Genomic DNA, 14,959 nt, shown 5'->3' on the forward strand with positions numbered 1-14,959 from the left:
GTTGAAGAGTTGTAGGAAGCCTGACAGTCTGAGGGAAAGTCAGTGCTGTTTGTAGCCCACCTGTGTGCTCTCCTAGAGCGGGTGTCTAGAAGGCAATTGGAATCATGGGTTTGGTGTCCAGGAGCCACTTGACTAAAGGTACAGATTTGAGTGTCATCATCAGAATATTACAACCCTGAGAATACATGCAGGTACTCAAGAGGAGTAGAACTGAGGAGGAGAGAAACCTAAGAATGCCAGCCTGAGCAAAGCCACCACTGAATAGCTGAGCAGAAGAGAAGGAATGGAAGGAGAGGAAAGAGGAGAATCAAGAGAGTGGTGCCCCGGCACCCAGGGAGGAGAACTTTCCAGTACGTACGGGGTGATTGACAGTTTCTGGTGCTTAGCTTTAGCCGTCTTTAGTGGTCATTGGCGAGGACAGTCGATCATCAGAGACTCTTCTGGGCTGGGAGTGGTCAGGCATTGAGGAAGTTCAGACAGCGAAGTGTACCTTGATTTTTCCAGAAGCTGTGTTTAAAGAGACCGGGAGATGAAGGTGCGACTGGGAGCTAGTGGGGCAAGTTGGGCTGCTTACCACTGACTAGTCTAATTTTCCAATTTGTTTTGGTTTGGCTGGGGGCTGAAGGAAGGAAATACCAAGGAAATTGGTCCTGGGGAAATACCGTTGAGTAAGGTAAATAGAGCTGTCCTTTGAAAAGACTTGCTCTTCTGTCACAGCGAAGACAACACAGAAGAACAGAGAAAGGAGCTGTCACCTGGAAGAGCCCACCTGCCTGCCCCGTTAGTGACAGGAGCACGTGTGTGTCTCATCTGCACACTGCGCGTCTGAAATTCTAGATGCCGCTGCTAAAACATACAATATGAGAAGGTGCACAAGTTTAATATTCTCAGTACAACCTACTCCACACATTTAAAGGTCTTTAATGTCCGTAGGAAAGAGCAATCATCAGTGAAAACAGGTGTCATAAGGACTGAAGTGGCCTACAAGGACCACAAATTACTTATCTTAAGCTGCAGTAGTTGTTTTAATAAATAAATTTATTACAAAAGCTACGTTTTCATCCTGTTTTTCTCCTGTTAGTGCAGCCTTTTAGGTGAACGAGGTCTTGTACTTTGTTGTAATGCTAACACATACCAGTAGGTGTTTCTTCCCCCTGCTGCCTGTCCAGATGTAGTTACATTTGAGGTTTTGTTTTTGTTTTGTTTTGTTTCAAATCTTACTGGAGATGAAGAAGGAGAGGGAGCGAGTGAGTGCTCCCATCTGCAGGTTCACCTCCCAAATGCCTGTAACAACTGGGGCTGAAACCAGGAGCCAAGATAGATTTATGTATAAGATTTATTATTCATTTATTTGAAAGGGGAGAGAAAGGCCTCCCTCACAGGTGGCAGGAACTCAGTCAGTTGAGCCACACTGTTGCCTCCCAGGACACCGGAATTAAGAGCCAGAGCCAAACCCAGGCACTTGATGTGGTTGTATCTTAACCGATGTCTCGGCCACTCTGCCAAACATCTGCTCTGGAGGTTTGAGTCCCTGAGTTCGGCACACTTATTTAGCATTTGACAGGTTTTACTCACCTGAGTGAAGACTGATTTAGCATTTTGATTCTCTTTAGTTCATTTTCTCCTTACTTCCCAGAATGCTGGTTGTCAGCCTGTCAATCAAGTTTCTTGGAATTTGCCTCTGATTTGACCAAATGGCTAAGTAAACGTGAGGTGTTTAAACAGTGGGTCTTATTGATTATTAATTTCATTTATGGCTGGTCCTACAAATCTCATCAGTATGTGCACATGCTATTTTTTTAAAGATTTATTTATTTATTTGAAAGAGTTACACAGAGAGAGAAGGAGCACCGGGGCGGGGGGAGGGGCAGGGTCTTCCATCTGCTGGTTCATTCCCCAACTGGCCGCAACAGCTGGAGCTACGCAAATCCGAAGCCCTTCCGAAGCCAGGAGTCAGAAGCTTCTTCCAGGTCTCCCATGCAGGTGCAGAGGTCTAAGGACTTGGCCCATCTTCCACTGCTTTCCCAGGCCATAGCAGAGAACTGGATCGAAAGTGGAGCAGCCAGGACTCAAACTGGTGCCCATACTGGATGCTGGCACTGCAGGTGGCAATTTTACCCGCTACACCCACAGTGCCGGCCCCTGCACATGCTATTATAATGATATCACCATGTTATAGCTGAACCCTGTGCTCCAACTTTTAAAATGAGAATATGATTTTTCTTGAATCAAACAGAATATTCTCATTTGCTTTTGTAAGGTTAATGTAGCTTTGTGAATTTTACAATTTCCTTTTTAATATATATTATTTAGTGCTGTATCATGAAAATATTTTTTCTTGGGGCTGGTGCTGTGGCTTAGTGGGTTAAGCTGCCGCCTGCAGTGCCGGCATCTCATATGGGTGCCAGTTCGAGTCCCAGCTGCTCCATTTCTGATCCAGCTCTCTGCTGTGGCCTGGGAAAGCAGTAGAAGATGGCCCAAGCCTTGCGCCCCTGCACCTGCGTGGGAGACCCGGAAGATGCTCCTGGCTTTGGATCAGCGCAATTCTGTCCCTTGCGGGTATCTGGGGAGTGAACCACAGGAAGGAAAACCTCTCTCTCTCTCTCTCCCTCTCTTTTTGCCTCTGCCTCTCTGTAACTCTGCCTTTCAAATAAAATAAAATAATGGGAGACCAGGAAAAGCACCTGGCTCCTGGCTCCTGCCATCGGATCAGCGCGGTGCGCCGGCCGCAGCGCGCCGGCCGCGGCGGCCATTGGAGGGTGAACCAACGGCAAAGGAAGACCTTTCTCTCTGTCTCTCTCTCTCACTGTCCACTCTGCCTGTCAAAAAAAATAAATAAATAAATCTTTAAAAAAAAAGAAAGTATTTCTCTTAAATTAAAGGGAAAATATTCTGTGGCATTACTGAAGATTAGGTAAGATATTCAGTTGAATTTTTTGGCTGTAAAAGTAGTGCATTTGTTGCCAAAAGAAGATAGATGTAGCAGCTTCCTTTTTTTAAAGTATAGATAATATGTAAATTTCACCTAATTACCTGAAGATGAATCCCATCTCAAAGTCTTGTGTAGTTTGTGATTTTTTTAAAGATTTATTTATTTATTTGAAAGGCAGAGTTACACACAGAGGAGAGGCAGAGAGAGAAAGAGAGAGAGAGAGTATTCCATCTGCTGGTTCACTTCTCAGTTGGCCGCAACATCCGGAGCTGCGCTGATCCAAACCCAGGAGCCAGGAGCTTCCTCTGGGTCTTCCCACATTGGTACAGGGGCCCAAGGATTTAGGCCATCTTCTACTGCTTTCCCAGGCCATAGCAGAGAGCTGGATTGGAAATGGGGCAGCCGGGACTCGAACTGGCACCCATATGGGATGCCGGCACTGAAGGCTGCAGCTTTATGCGCTAAGCCACAGTGCCAACCCCAGTTTGTGATTATTTTTATGAATGAAATGGAATCCTGGATTATTACTAAGGAAGCAGCCAGATTGTTCATGGAAGCATTTCCGTGGAGGTTCAGAATGTGCACGTCTGTCTGAATCCGTACTGCCCAGAGAAGATTCAGCTTCCAAGCATCCAGACGTTGACAGTGATTAATGAAGAGGGAAAGGGAGCCGCAGAGTGCTAACAGTCAGAGAGATGATTTCCCTGAGTGCCACAGTACAGTCAGGGGCCACTGGGTAGGTCTCTGGGTGCCCATTCCAGGACTCTTCAGTCCCCGGTATTCTGAACGACAGTCTTTGGGGCCGTCGTTTTAGAAGTGTACCTTTATTTTTCTACTATTTTTAGAGGCTTGAGAAAAAAAAATTATTGAAGCAAGGAAATTTGTTTTAGAATTAATTTCTGGAAAATAGCTAATTGTGTTCCCTGGGTGTTGCATCTGGTAAAACAGTAAGAAGGTCGTCTTTTCTCTTGGAGAAAAGGTGTAAGAAATTGGAGAGACACACGGTGAAACATTTGGGAGTGGTGACGCCTGTAAGTCTGTCTCGTTAATAATAACAAGAAGGGTTCCAAAGTTAACCTTTTATCCCTGAATCTGTTAAACAAAATCAGGCATTCTGGGAGAAAAGCCTGCTCATGGGTCTCACTCTGCTCCTTATGACAGTTGGAGAGGTAGAGGAAGAATCACCAAAGAGTCAGAAGCTATGGAAATTTGATCGCTGGCTCCCTTCCTTGCTAAATAATATTAGTGATGCAGGGGGGCTTGTCACAGTCCCCCTGTGCTACCACTGGCTTCCTTTATTCTCTGCTGTCTTTCTATGTTGAGCCCGTGTGTTTTATTTTCTATCTTCAAAGAAGCCTGAAACCATAGGAGAGGAGAAAGAATAAATATATTTTACCTTTCAGTGTCTTTTTGACCTAGGTTGCAAAAGCAAGATGTTGGTTCTAGAAAAGTGATGGGAGGACCCTGGAGAGATGGCCTCAGCAGAGTTTTCTGTTTCAGAGAGCTTTGGGGCGGGGGGTGGCTGGGCGGGACAATCTAGCGCAAGCCCAAAGCGCCGCTGGTGTTGGAGGTGCTTGTTTCAGTCTTTTCCTGCCTTTTTTTTTTTTTTTTAAACAATAAGCACAGCAAAATCATGCTTATTGAAGCTTCCAGAGTCAGGTTGCTTTCTGTATAGCAGTCAGGAATGTCAGTAGAGTGAATGATGAAGATGGTGGATGGTGGATGTTTTTATTTATTTGAAAGAAAGAGACAGATCTTCCATCTGCTGGTTCACTCAACATATGATTGCAATAGCTAGGATTGGACCAGGCCAAAGCCAGTAGCCAAGAACTCCACCACTATCTCCCACATAGACGGCAGGAATCCAAGTACTCACTTGGGCCCTCATCAGCTGACTCCCTTGCACATTAGCAAGCAGGTGAATCAGAAGAAGAGTTGCTGGGACTTGAACCAGCACTCCAATATGGGGTGCCACTGTCCCAAGCTGTGGCTTATCCCACTGTGTCACAATACCTGCCCCAAATACTGGAATTAAAAAAAATTTTTTTAATCTATTTGAGAGGTGGGAACAGACAAACACAGAGCTCCCATCTGCTGGTTTTCTCCCCAAATGCCCCCAACAACTAGGGCTGGGCTGGAGCCAAACCCAGGAGCGAGGAGCACAATCCAAGTATCTCATGTGGAAGGCAGGGACCCAGTTACTTGAAGATCTGTATTAACAAGATAGTTGGAATCAGGAGCCAGGGCTGGGAATTAAACCAGGTACTCCAGTGTGGGTCATCAAAACACCTTTTATAGCATTGTTTTCTTATTAGCCTTAGCAGTTGATTAATTTCTCTTGAACTTGAAAGATACTGCTTCTACTTCCACTGATCACTTACACTTAGTGAGTTTCTAGATCTCTGGTGGGGGTTGATTGGACTGAATCTTCCAGATCTTTGTGCAGTTGTGACATAGAGAATGATGTGTGTTGTGTTGTATTTCTAGAACTCTATGGCTTTGATGTACTCATAGATTCTACTCTGAAGCCATGGTTGTTGGAAGTGAATCTCTCTCCTTCTTTGGCCTGGTAAGTCAGTTTCCTCAACTAGAAAAGGATAAACCTTGAAGAGGCACTAACCCCACCCACCCCACCCCCTTTTCTTCTTTTCTATCATTTCTCTTGGCCCTAGAAGACTTTTTTCATAGTTATCAGATAGGATTTCAACTCTGCAGATGTTCTGTTAAGACTAAAGAAACACATAAATTATTATTATATTCCCTTTATTGCCAAGGATTTACACGGCCTCACGTATCCTGTAAAGGTATAAAAACTAGACCTGGGCAGTGTAAATAATATCTGGACCTTTTGCCCTGTTCCTTTCAAGATTAAAGTCTAGAAACATCAAAAAAATCTTTAAAAACAATTTTTTTAAACCAACCTATGGTTTAGAAGAAGGAAAGAAACATATATGTTTCAATACCAGGAAAGATTCTGCTTATACTTGCAGCTACAGCCAGAATTTCTATTAGCCATTTGCTTCTCTAAACAGAGAACTAGAGATTTATGCCCAGGACCACCCAGCTGTTCGGTCTTTAAGGATGAGAGATGTTGGCGAAATGCCAAGTAATCCAATAAAGACAGATTGACTGCTCCGTGGAGTGGGAGTCTGGCTTGAGCTCGCCAGGCTGTTGCCGAGCTGGATGGTACAGATGCTCCAGGTGTCAGCCTCTCGCTGATTGTCCAGTGAGAACATTGTATGGTGGTGGAGATGCCCAGAGTGGTGCCAGCACATCTGGTGTGTGGCGGAAGCATAACACCAAGGCCAGCATGGCAGTCACTGCCCCGGGGAGGCCTCTCACTTTGGGGCCATGTTTTTTCTGTTGCCATGTAGGTTCTTGCTGTAATATCTGATGAGATTTTGGTATGCTGATTTTTTTTTCCTGCCCTTTTGCAAGCCTAAGAAGATTGATTTAGAACAGAAAATGAAGACTTGAAAGAAGCACAAAAAGGCCAAAGTTTCTTCTGTCGCATGTGAATGTGATTCAACTATTGCAGCAGTGAAAACCAATTTGAGTGATGGGCACACTCATAAAACAGCATACTAAAAGTCTGAGCCCTAAAGTCCGCAGTGATAATGAAGCAATATTCTTGACTTGTGCAAAATTTGAATTGCACAAGACCTTCTGGAGCAAAAAGATTGCATGTCAGGGAATTGGTGCCTTGGTGCTTGCCTCACGGAAGGCACATTTAACCTTGGGCTTTTCTTTCTGGTATTTTTGCTCAGACGACTACTACTACTACTACTATTTTTTTTTTTTCCCATGGATTTGATGTGCTTTATGTGTTGCTTCTCATTGACATTTGTAAACTTTGCTATACTGGGACCCATTAGAAGATAGATAGCTATTCTGTTAACCTACAGAATTATCAATTGCTCTTTTCTTTCTCTGTTCTGTTAGCGATGCGCCTTTGGACCTAAAGATTAAAGCCAGTATGATTTCAGATATGTTCACTGTCGTAGGTGAGTAGTGGTGCTTTCTGAACTGGACTCATATAAAAAATTAACCAGAGCTTCCATTGTGTCAGGCTCCATAGATACTGCCAACTGGCAGTTCTTAAGCCACGCTGAATGTTTTGTACTAAAAAATTATATTTTCAGGGAAGTGTTTATATGTTTCTACTCCCCTGGCTCCATGCTGTCCTGAGGCTGAACCACAGCTAAAGCAGAGACCTGAGGCATAGGAATTATGAGCTGAGGAAGAGAATTAAGCAAAGGTCTTGAGAAAGTATATTTTACTCCGAGCTGGGAAAGTGAAACCCGCTGAAGAAGCCTTGTTACAAAGGAGCCTGGCTGTATTTCTGCTCGACAGTCTCTTCTGGGCTCAGTGTGATCCCTTCTGTATAGTTACAACCAAAGCAGCCCAAAGAAGAAGTCCCATTTTAAGTAGATAAGCCAAAACTTTGAAATAGAGATGGGTGGTCAGGTGGGTTATGTTGTGGGCTTGTTGTGATTTTTTTTAATTACTCTAAAAAGACATAATAAAATGCATTTGAGATGAACTGATCCTTGATGTACCAGAAAATGCTGTAAGACTGAGCTAATCCCTTCTTCTTAGGAATCTGCTTTTTAGGAAGTAAGTGGAATTAGCTGACGACCAGTTTCTTAAACTATTGATAATCAACGAAGCGCATTTTGACAACGTTGCTGATAGATCCCGCTGAGCAGTTCTGGAAGTAGATCACATAACACAAAGACTGCTCGCTCACTCTTGGAGTCTCCTGGAACAAACAGTGTTCTGCCAGTCATTTACCAGGAAGCCACTGTGAAATAATTTGTTGTTATTAACAGCCATGTATTTTGAAATGATGATTTGTGCATTTACTCTGGAGTTCATCAGAAATCTACATCTCTTTCTCAGCCAGAGTCACATTTCAGCTGCCCACAGCAAGGCTGACTTATCTGCACATTTTCCTTTCTTGTTCTCTCTCGTTATGGTGGTCAGAGTTCAAGTAGAGTGTGTGTGAGAGCGTCGTGCAGAATTCCCTAAAGAATAGATCTCTGTAATATCCCAGACAATGAAACTGAGTTTTTACGCCCAGTGGAAAGATGCAGCCAGCCCTGCTGACTTCTTAGAAACTGGCAGGCCTTAACGTTGCCCATTCCCATTCAGGGTTTGTGTGTCAAGATCCTGCCCAGCGGGCAACGACCCGGCCAATTTATCCCACCTTTGAGTCTTCCAGGCGAAACCCTTTCCAGAAACCTCAGGTAAGCGAATCCAGCAGCATCGAGCCCAGAGCAGGCCGGCTGGGAAGTGCAGCTGATGGACGGGAGGCACGGGAGGGAGGTGCAGCAGCTTGCCCGTGAGGGTGCGCAGAGCAGGGCCGAGGGGCCGGCTGGACGGGAGGCCGTGCCGCCCTCAGTGCTTCCCCGCTTTGTCTTTTCTCTTGGCTTCTTTTTCATTACTATTATTTCCTTTCCTTTTTCCTTTCTCTTTTTCAGAATCACCCTTTTTTCTCATAAACACAGCATAGAGAGCCTTATAATTCTTACTCGTTACTGCATTCGTTTTGATCTTCAGATTAGTTTTCCGAAGAAGATGCTCCATCATAATAGCGTCCCCTCGACAAGCAGCCCTCCTGGAAAGAACTCTCAGTGATGGGAGTTACTGACGGGGGCTACACGAGACGAATGCCTAAGAAACGTGTGCGTGTCTGAACCAGCATTCGAGCAAGGCTTGCCCCAGTGTTTGTGTGTGCTGCATTTGCTGTTGTTCCGGTTGAACCAATCAGCCAGTGCTTCTCTCTGCTCATTCCAGCATCTCATCAGCCCCTGCCTCTTTTGCCCTACTGATTTCCACCTCTGTGTCTTTGCGTTAAGAGCTCTGCCTCCCTCCTCTGGTCCTCTCTGGTTCCATTGCCTCGTCTGCTCAGAGGTTTTAGAGCACCTTTCTTATGAAGTGCTCCCCACTCTTCATGGCCTTTCCTTTCCATGTCAGCATCATTTACTTGTCCTGTGTTGCATTGTTTGGCATCACTGATTTATTGCCTTAGGTGGCCCAGCCCCCTCTGCTGGATTGTAAGCTCTTTGGAGGCAGGAATAGCTTCTTCTGCCCCTCCTTCTTTTTCCCTTTCTTCTCCTCGGCCCTTTTCCTCCCACTCCTCTTCCATCTCTTGCTGATCTTATTTAGATCTCACTGTTTCTATCTGCCAAGTCATATACTATCATTTATTCAGGTAACTTTCCTTTAGCACAGGGTTTTCAAACTCAGGTGCCTACCAGCCTGCAGGTAGGAAATGCGAAGGAGTAAATAGGGGCAGAAATAATCGAGTTAACAGTGATGTGTGGGTAGCCTGGAGAGAGCCTGCCTCACCTCAGAGGGGCGCCCGTCTGACTGAAGTGCTCTGGCTGACCGCAGCCGTGCCTGCGTGTGGACCAGGCATGGTGAGGGAAATCAGCAATCTGACTTTTAAATATTGGCAACTAGTTCATTAAAGAAAAAAAAAACACACTTTGCAGGCCAAACCTGACACGTCTTTGAGCTAGATGAACTCTGTGCCCTGCTCCAGGGTGATTCTGGTGTAGTGCTGGGATGTGGAGCAGGGTGTACAGTATTTTAAGGGGTATTATCCTGGATTAGAAATAAGCCCAAGCAAGAAGGCTATGCTTGATCAGTACTTCATCACAGATCAAAGAGTTTCCTTTAATTTTTAATCAGAAAAAGTAGGGGATTAGCCTAGGTGTACCCGGAAAGCATAATTCAGGCAACCACATCCCTTCACAGATCGTTTACTGTGGTGTCTGTGGCAAGAGCTGCAGAATCATGTAGGAAGGATTGTGACTACTGCTGTGTAGCTGTAACACAGCTTCGCCAGGTTTCGCTTTGGGAGGGAGCTATATGCCGATCTTGGATGAATTGATCTCTTTTCTTGGCTTGCCTGTCAGCTTCTGTTGGCAACACTGCAAACTGTGGAGAATCTCTTCAGTGTTTGTTTAGCTAGTGGATAGGTAATGGCATGACTTCATCTGTAAGCAACCTGCAGGACACTTAAATAAAGGCTGAAGGAACCGGAGATGAGTTATGTGTGCTGTGTGCAATACGCTTGTCAGGTGAGCTGGTTAAGCTTAGGATCTTCAGTAGCTGGCGGAAGGACTGCGCTCAGCAGTGGCAAGCTGAGTGCGGAGTACACATGGCGTTAGGGGGAAGCAGTGCAAGGAATCATAGTGAATGCTCTGAACCCCCAGCCACAAAATGTAGGGCTCTTGCTCTTGGTCTGTGCTTCAAAATGACATATTTGGTTTCCTTTTTTGCATTATTGATATGGGAGATGGAAAAGATAGGCATGTTAGGAGAAGGTAAGGCTTTATTCCATTTTCTGTCTTTTATAGCGTCCAGTATCTGCACAGTTTCAGTCATCAAACGCCAAGCAGGTAAGTTGTGGATCATTTGGGGATTTCATTCAATTTCTGTTTCCGTTCCTCAAATGAAAAACCTTTCAGCTTCAGTCATTCTTGGTACATATTTCATACACCTGTTTTTTGCAGTTTGATAACAAAAATAGAATAAATGAAAAATAAATACAGTCAGGTCTTCTTGGATGTACAATAGAAAATAGAAGAACTTACAAATCCTCTTTCTGGTAGTGATTCTGCTGTGGTAGAGGCAGCTGAACTTAAGTGATGAATAGGCTTGGAGGCATCCTTCAGTTGGACTGAAATATCCCGTAAAGGAAACTAGACAGTCCATAAGTGAATTCCGTTATGTTCACACATCTTAGGAGACATGATGTTGTTAGCAGCTTCACATTGGAAACTTTTTCACATTGGGTGTTGTGCTTTGTTTGAGTTGGGACATAAATAGTGTCTCAAATGCTACCTTTTTAAAAAATTTTTTTAAAGGTTTATTTTTATTTATTTGAAAGGCAGAGTTAGAGAGAGAGAGAGAAAGATCACCCACTGGTTCACTCCCCAAATGGCCTCAATGGCCAGGACTTGGCTGAGTCAAAGCCAAGTGCCTCTTCCAGGTCTCCCACTTGGGTGGCAGAGGCCTAAGCACTGGGATGCCTTCCCAGGAAGGATCAGCAGGCAGCTGGATTGGAAGTGGAGCAGCCAGGAATTGAACCAGCACTCATGTGGGATTGAACCGCACTCTGCTGGCATGGCTGCTGCTTCAGTTGCTACCTTTAGAGATAATGTCTTTCTGAATGATCAGCATTTGCTCTCTTATTGTTCTTGCTGGGCTTCATTTTTGCCTGCATATATTTTTTTTTTAACGGACATCTTTTGAAAGTAATAGCTTTGCAGTAGGGGTTGTGTTCCTGCTATTTGATGCTTTAGTACGAGGGCTGTAGATGTTCTCATATGTAAGTGTGTCACTGCAGCTATTAGTTATTTAGCAAATAGTTCCATTGTGTTTATTTTGGCATTTTTACTCTGTGATGCAATTTGTGGTAAGCTTGAAAGCTTAATTGTAACTTTCCTAGCTACTGTTTATGATAAAGTGATTTTTATGGTTTACATGAAACCATGAAATGACAAAAAGACATATTACTGGATGCTTTGTTTAGTATTTGGTAACTGGGTAATGTGGCTCCATAACATGAGTTTTGGTGTTCAGTTGGTAGAATTCCAAACTCTGTAACAGCATAGTTTTACATTTAGTAAGTATCTGCCTGTGCTAACTGCTATCTGGCAAAAAGCAAAGCAAAACAAAGCTGTTGACTTCAAAGAGCTTTTAGTCTGCGTATCCCTTCAGCCTGCCGACTTAAGGAGAGTACGGAAGTTCTCATCTGTGGTTTTCTCTGAGTTTGACTCCAAAGAAGCATCTCTGATACGCAGTTTTAGTCTTTATTTCCTTTTATCCATTTTACTTCCATTACATCTAGCTGTGTTGAGTTGCCCTCTCTGCAGTTACATTGTTGAATACTGCTTGTGTTACACAAAGCCCTTCTGGCTTTACTCAGCCAGCTTTGTCATTTCGACCTGGATTCAAAATCAGGTTCTGCCAAAGCTTAGCTGTTAGACCTTGGTCAAGTTCATGTGCCTTCCTGAGGCTTAGTTGCCCTGCTGAAAAGTGGGAATAGTGCTGCATTCACGCTTAGAAAGAACAAGTAAAACAGAGGTGAAGCGTTTTGGATGGTTCTGGACACACAGTTTACACTCAGAACCTTTAGTCCCTGGCACGATTTTGAGTCTTATTTTCCTTTTTCCATTGTCAGTATCTGGCCTTATTTTGATACTCATCTATAGTCATATGTTTCACATTTGCTGTCATCCACAAGTGCTGTTTTATTGATTTGTTGCGTTTTTTGGTTGGTGCCGTCTTCCAGAATTAATGAAGATTCCAGATAATGCTTAAATCAGTACCTATTCTGAAAATTACTTGCTAGCTCCATTCACTGCTGTACATCTTATCTTGTAGTTACATCTTTTAACTGTTTCCAGTTTTTGTCAGTGTTTTATATTCATTATACTGGTACTAACCAATGGTTGGAAATATTATTTGGAATAAAAAAAATCCAAAGATACTGAGTACATTTGTTATAGTCTCTATTTTGTAATTTTGTCCTAAAAGTCAAACTTCTTCTGAAGCATGTTTTAAAATAAGCAAAGCAATCTCCATACTACTGTTCGTCGTGTGGATTTTTCCCTTTCAACATTTGTTCCATCGTTCCACATGGGAGTCGAGTGAGGCTCCCCAGCAGTGGTCAGCAGGGGCGCCTCCCTGCATTTGCTGCTTTCTAACCCTCTGGCACCTCCTTAGTTCTTTCTGACTTTTCAAACCTTTTAACTGGGCTTTGTGAATTGTTTGGTTTTGTTTTTAAAGCCAGTTCCCTTAATAAAAAGGTGCAATTCTCTCACACTTGCTAACTGAGGATCATTCCAGATTTTCAGATGTTGCATATCTTTTTTTTTTTTTTTTTATTGTAACAAAAGCTCACTAAATTTATTCTATCCCCCTCCTGCTGCCTAAAATTTCAGAGTTTGCCTCTGGTTATTGTCATGTTCAGTTTTTCTCTTAGAAGCCACTATTTTTTTTAAAGATTTATTTTATTTATTTGAAAGAGTTACAGAGAGGTAGAAACAGAGAGAGAGATCTTTCATCCACTGGTTCACTCCCCAGATGGCCGCAACGGCTGGAGCTGTGCCGATCCGAAGCCAGGAGCCATGAGCCAGGAACTTCCTCCAGGTCACCCATGCGGGTGCAGGGGCCCAAGCACTTGGGCCATCTTCTACTGCTTTCCCAGGCCATAGCAGAGAGCTGGATCGGAAGTGGAGCAGCCAGGACTCGGACTGGTGCCCATATCGGATGCCGATGCCGCGGGCCATTGCTTTAACCCGCTGCGCCACAGCCCCAGCCCCAGAAGGCACGGTTTGTCTTGTAGTCACCTGTATTTGCTGATAGGAAGTGGTTTCTATTTTAGTTCCTTTGAGAGCGTTAATTCATTTTGCTTTTTAAAATAGATTTTACTCTTTATTTTGTAGATAACAAGATGCATCACATGCAAATTTGAGTTACCTTGAGTTTCTTTGCTTTTAATGAAGAATTCCAAGTTTTGTAAAACCGCATTGGGAAATTTTGGTTCTTTACGTGTCATTCTCTGTTAAAAAGATTTTATTTTTTGCTCATCAATTATGATGTCTTTAAGGATCTATCATCTTTTTTCATATTCTACCTTTTGTCAAGTTCTTCTCATTACTGGTATTTACCAGCTGTCTTTAAGCCAAGAAGATTTTTTCTGAATCAACACTGGCTTCTTTTTGCTTTGAGTGGGGACAGGTGGTTCCTTGTCTCAGTAAGTTCACATTTCTCAAAATCAGTTCTTCCTTTGTAATAATGATTAGACATAAATGTTTCCTTTTTATTTTATTTGAAATGCAGAGTCACAGAAAGAAAAAGACAGATATATGTAGAGAGATCTTCCATCCTCTGGTTCACCCCCCAAATGGCCACAATGGCCAGGGCTGGACCAGGCTGAAACTAGGAGTCAGGAGCTTCTTTTAGGTCTCCCATATGGGAGTCCGTGGGCCATCTTACACTGCTGCTTTCCCAGGTGCATTCACCAGGAGCTGGATTGAAAGTGGAGCAGCTGAGATTTGAACTGGTACTGATATGGGATGTTGGCATTGCAGCTGGCAGCTTAACCCACTATGCCACAACGCCACCCCTAAAGATTTCTTTTCTAGGCAGGTTTCTGAGCCGTAAGTTGCATTTCTTTTTTTAATTTTTTTTTTAATTTTTATTTTTTTGACAGACAGAGTGGACAGTGAGAGAGACAGAGAGAAAGGTCTTCCTTTGCCGTCCTCCACTGCACTCCCTGGCCACAGCAGAGAGCTGGCCTGGAAGAGGGGCACCGGGACAGAATCCAGCGCCCTGACTGGGACTAGAACCCGGTGTGCCGGCGCTGCAGGTGGAGGATTAGCCTATTGAGCCACGGTGCTGGCTTGCATTTCTGATATTAGACATCTTCATGGCAGAATTCTTACGTGGGTAGTAAGAAGGCAGTTGAAAATGTGTCTGATGCTTCAAATTCTACATCATCTGCCAGAGGCAGTCATTCTCCTTCAGTTCAGAATAGCTTTTTTTGGTTTGTTTCTTTGTTTAAAAATATAAAACAAGGTTACACATTTTTAAAAATTTTTATTTATTTTATTTTTTTTATTTTTATTTTTTTTGACAGGCAGAGTGGACAGTGAGAGAGAGAGACAGAGAGAAAGGTCTTCCTTTGCCGTTGGTTCACCCTCCAATGGCCGCCGCGGCCGGCGCACTGTGGCCGGCGCACCGCGCTGATCCGATGGCAGGAGCCAGGAGCCAGGTGCTTTTCCTGGTCTCCCATGGGGTACAGGGCCAAAGCACCTGGGCCATCCTCCACTGCACTCCCTGGCCACAGCAGAGGGCTGGCCTGGAAGAGGGGCAACCGGGACAGAATCCGGCGCCCCGACCGGGACTAGAACCCGGTGTGCCAGCACCGCAAGGCGGAGGATTAGCCTAGTGAGCCGCGGCGCCGGCCTAAATTTTTATTTTAATTTATTTGAAATAGAGATA

The 14,959-nt window shown here is 44.0% G+C and overlaps 1 protein-coding gene across 15 annotated transcripts in view; it reads left to right on the forward strand.

The window, feature by feature from the left end:
* The window catches only part of TTLL5 (tubulin tyrosine ligase like 5), a 278,126-nt gene that overhangs the window by 67,708 nt on the left and 195,459 nt on the right, over positions 1–14,959 (forward strand). For 9 of the 15 annotated variants that reach the window (XM_017349414.3, XM_008272017.4, XM_008272023.4 and 6 more), the window contains 4 exons: positions 5,420–5,501; positions 6,875–6,936; positions 8,087–8,181; positions 10,303–10,344. In XM_017349414.3, coding sequence (XP_017204903.2) covers positions 5,420–5,501; positions 6,875–6,936; positions 8,087–8,181; positions 10,303–10,344 — 281 coding nt within the window. The remainder of the gene's footprint in view (positions 1–5,419; positions 5,502–6,874; positions 6,937–8,086; positions 8,182–10,302; positions 10,345–14,959) is intronic. The other 6 variants (XM_008272020.4, XM_051825998.2, XM_070065291.1 and 3 more) reach the window with 1 other exon arrangement.

This window comes from Oryctolagus cuniculus, chromosome 20 (assembly GCF_964237555.1).
Source record: "Oryctolagus cuniculus chromosome 20, mOryCun1.1, whole genome shotgun sequence".
Classification (NCBI taxonomy): Eukaryota; Metazoa; Chordata; class Mammalia; order Lagomorpha; family Leporidae; genus Oryctolagus; species Oryctolagus cuniculus.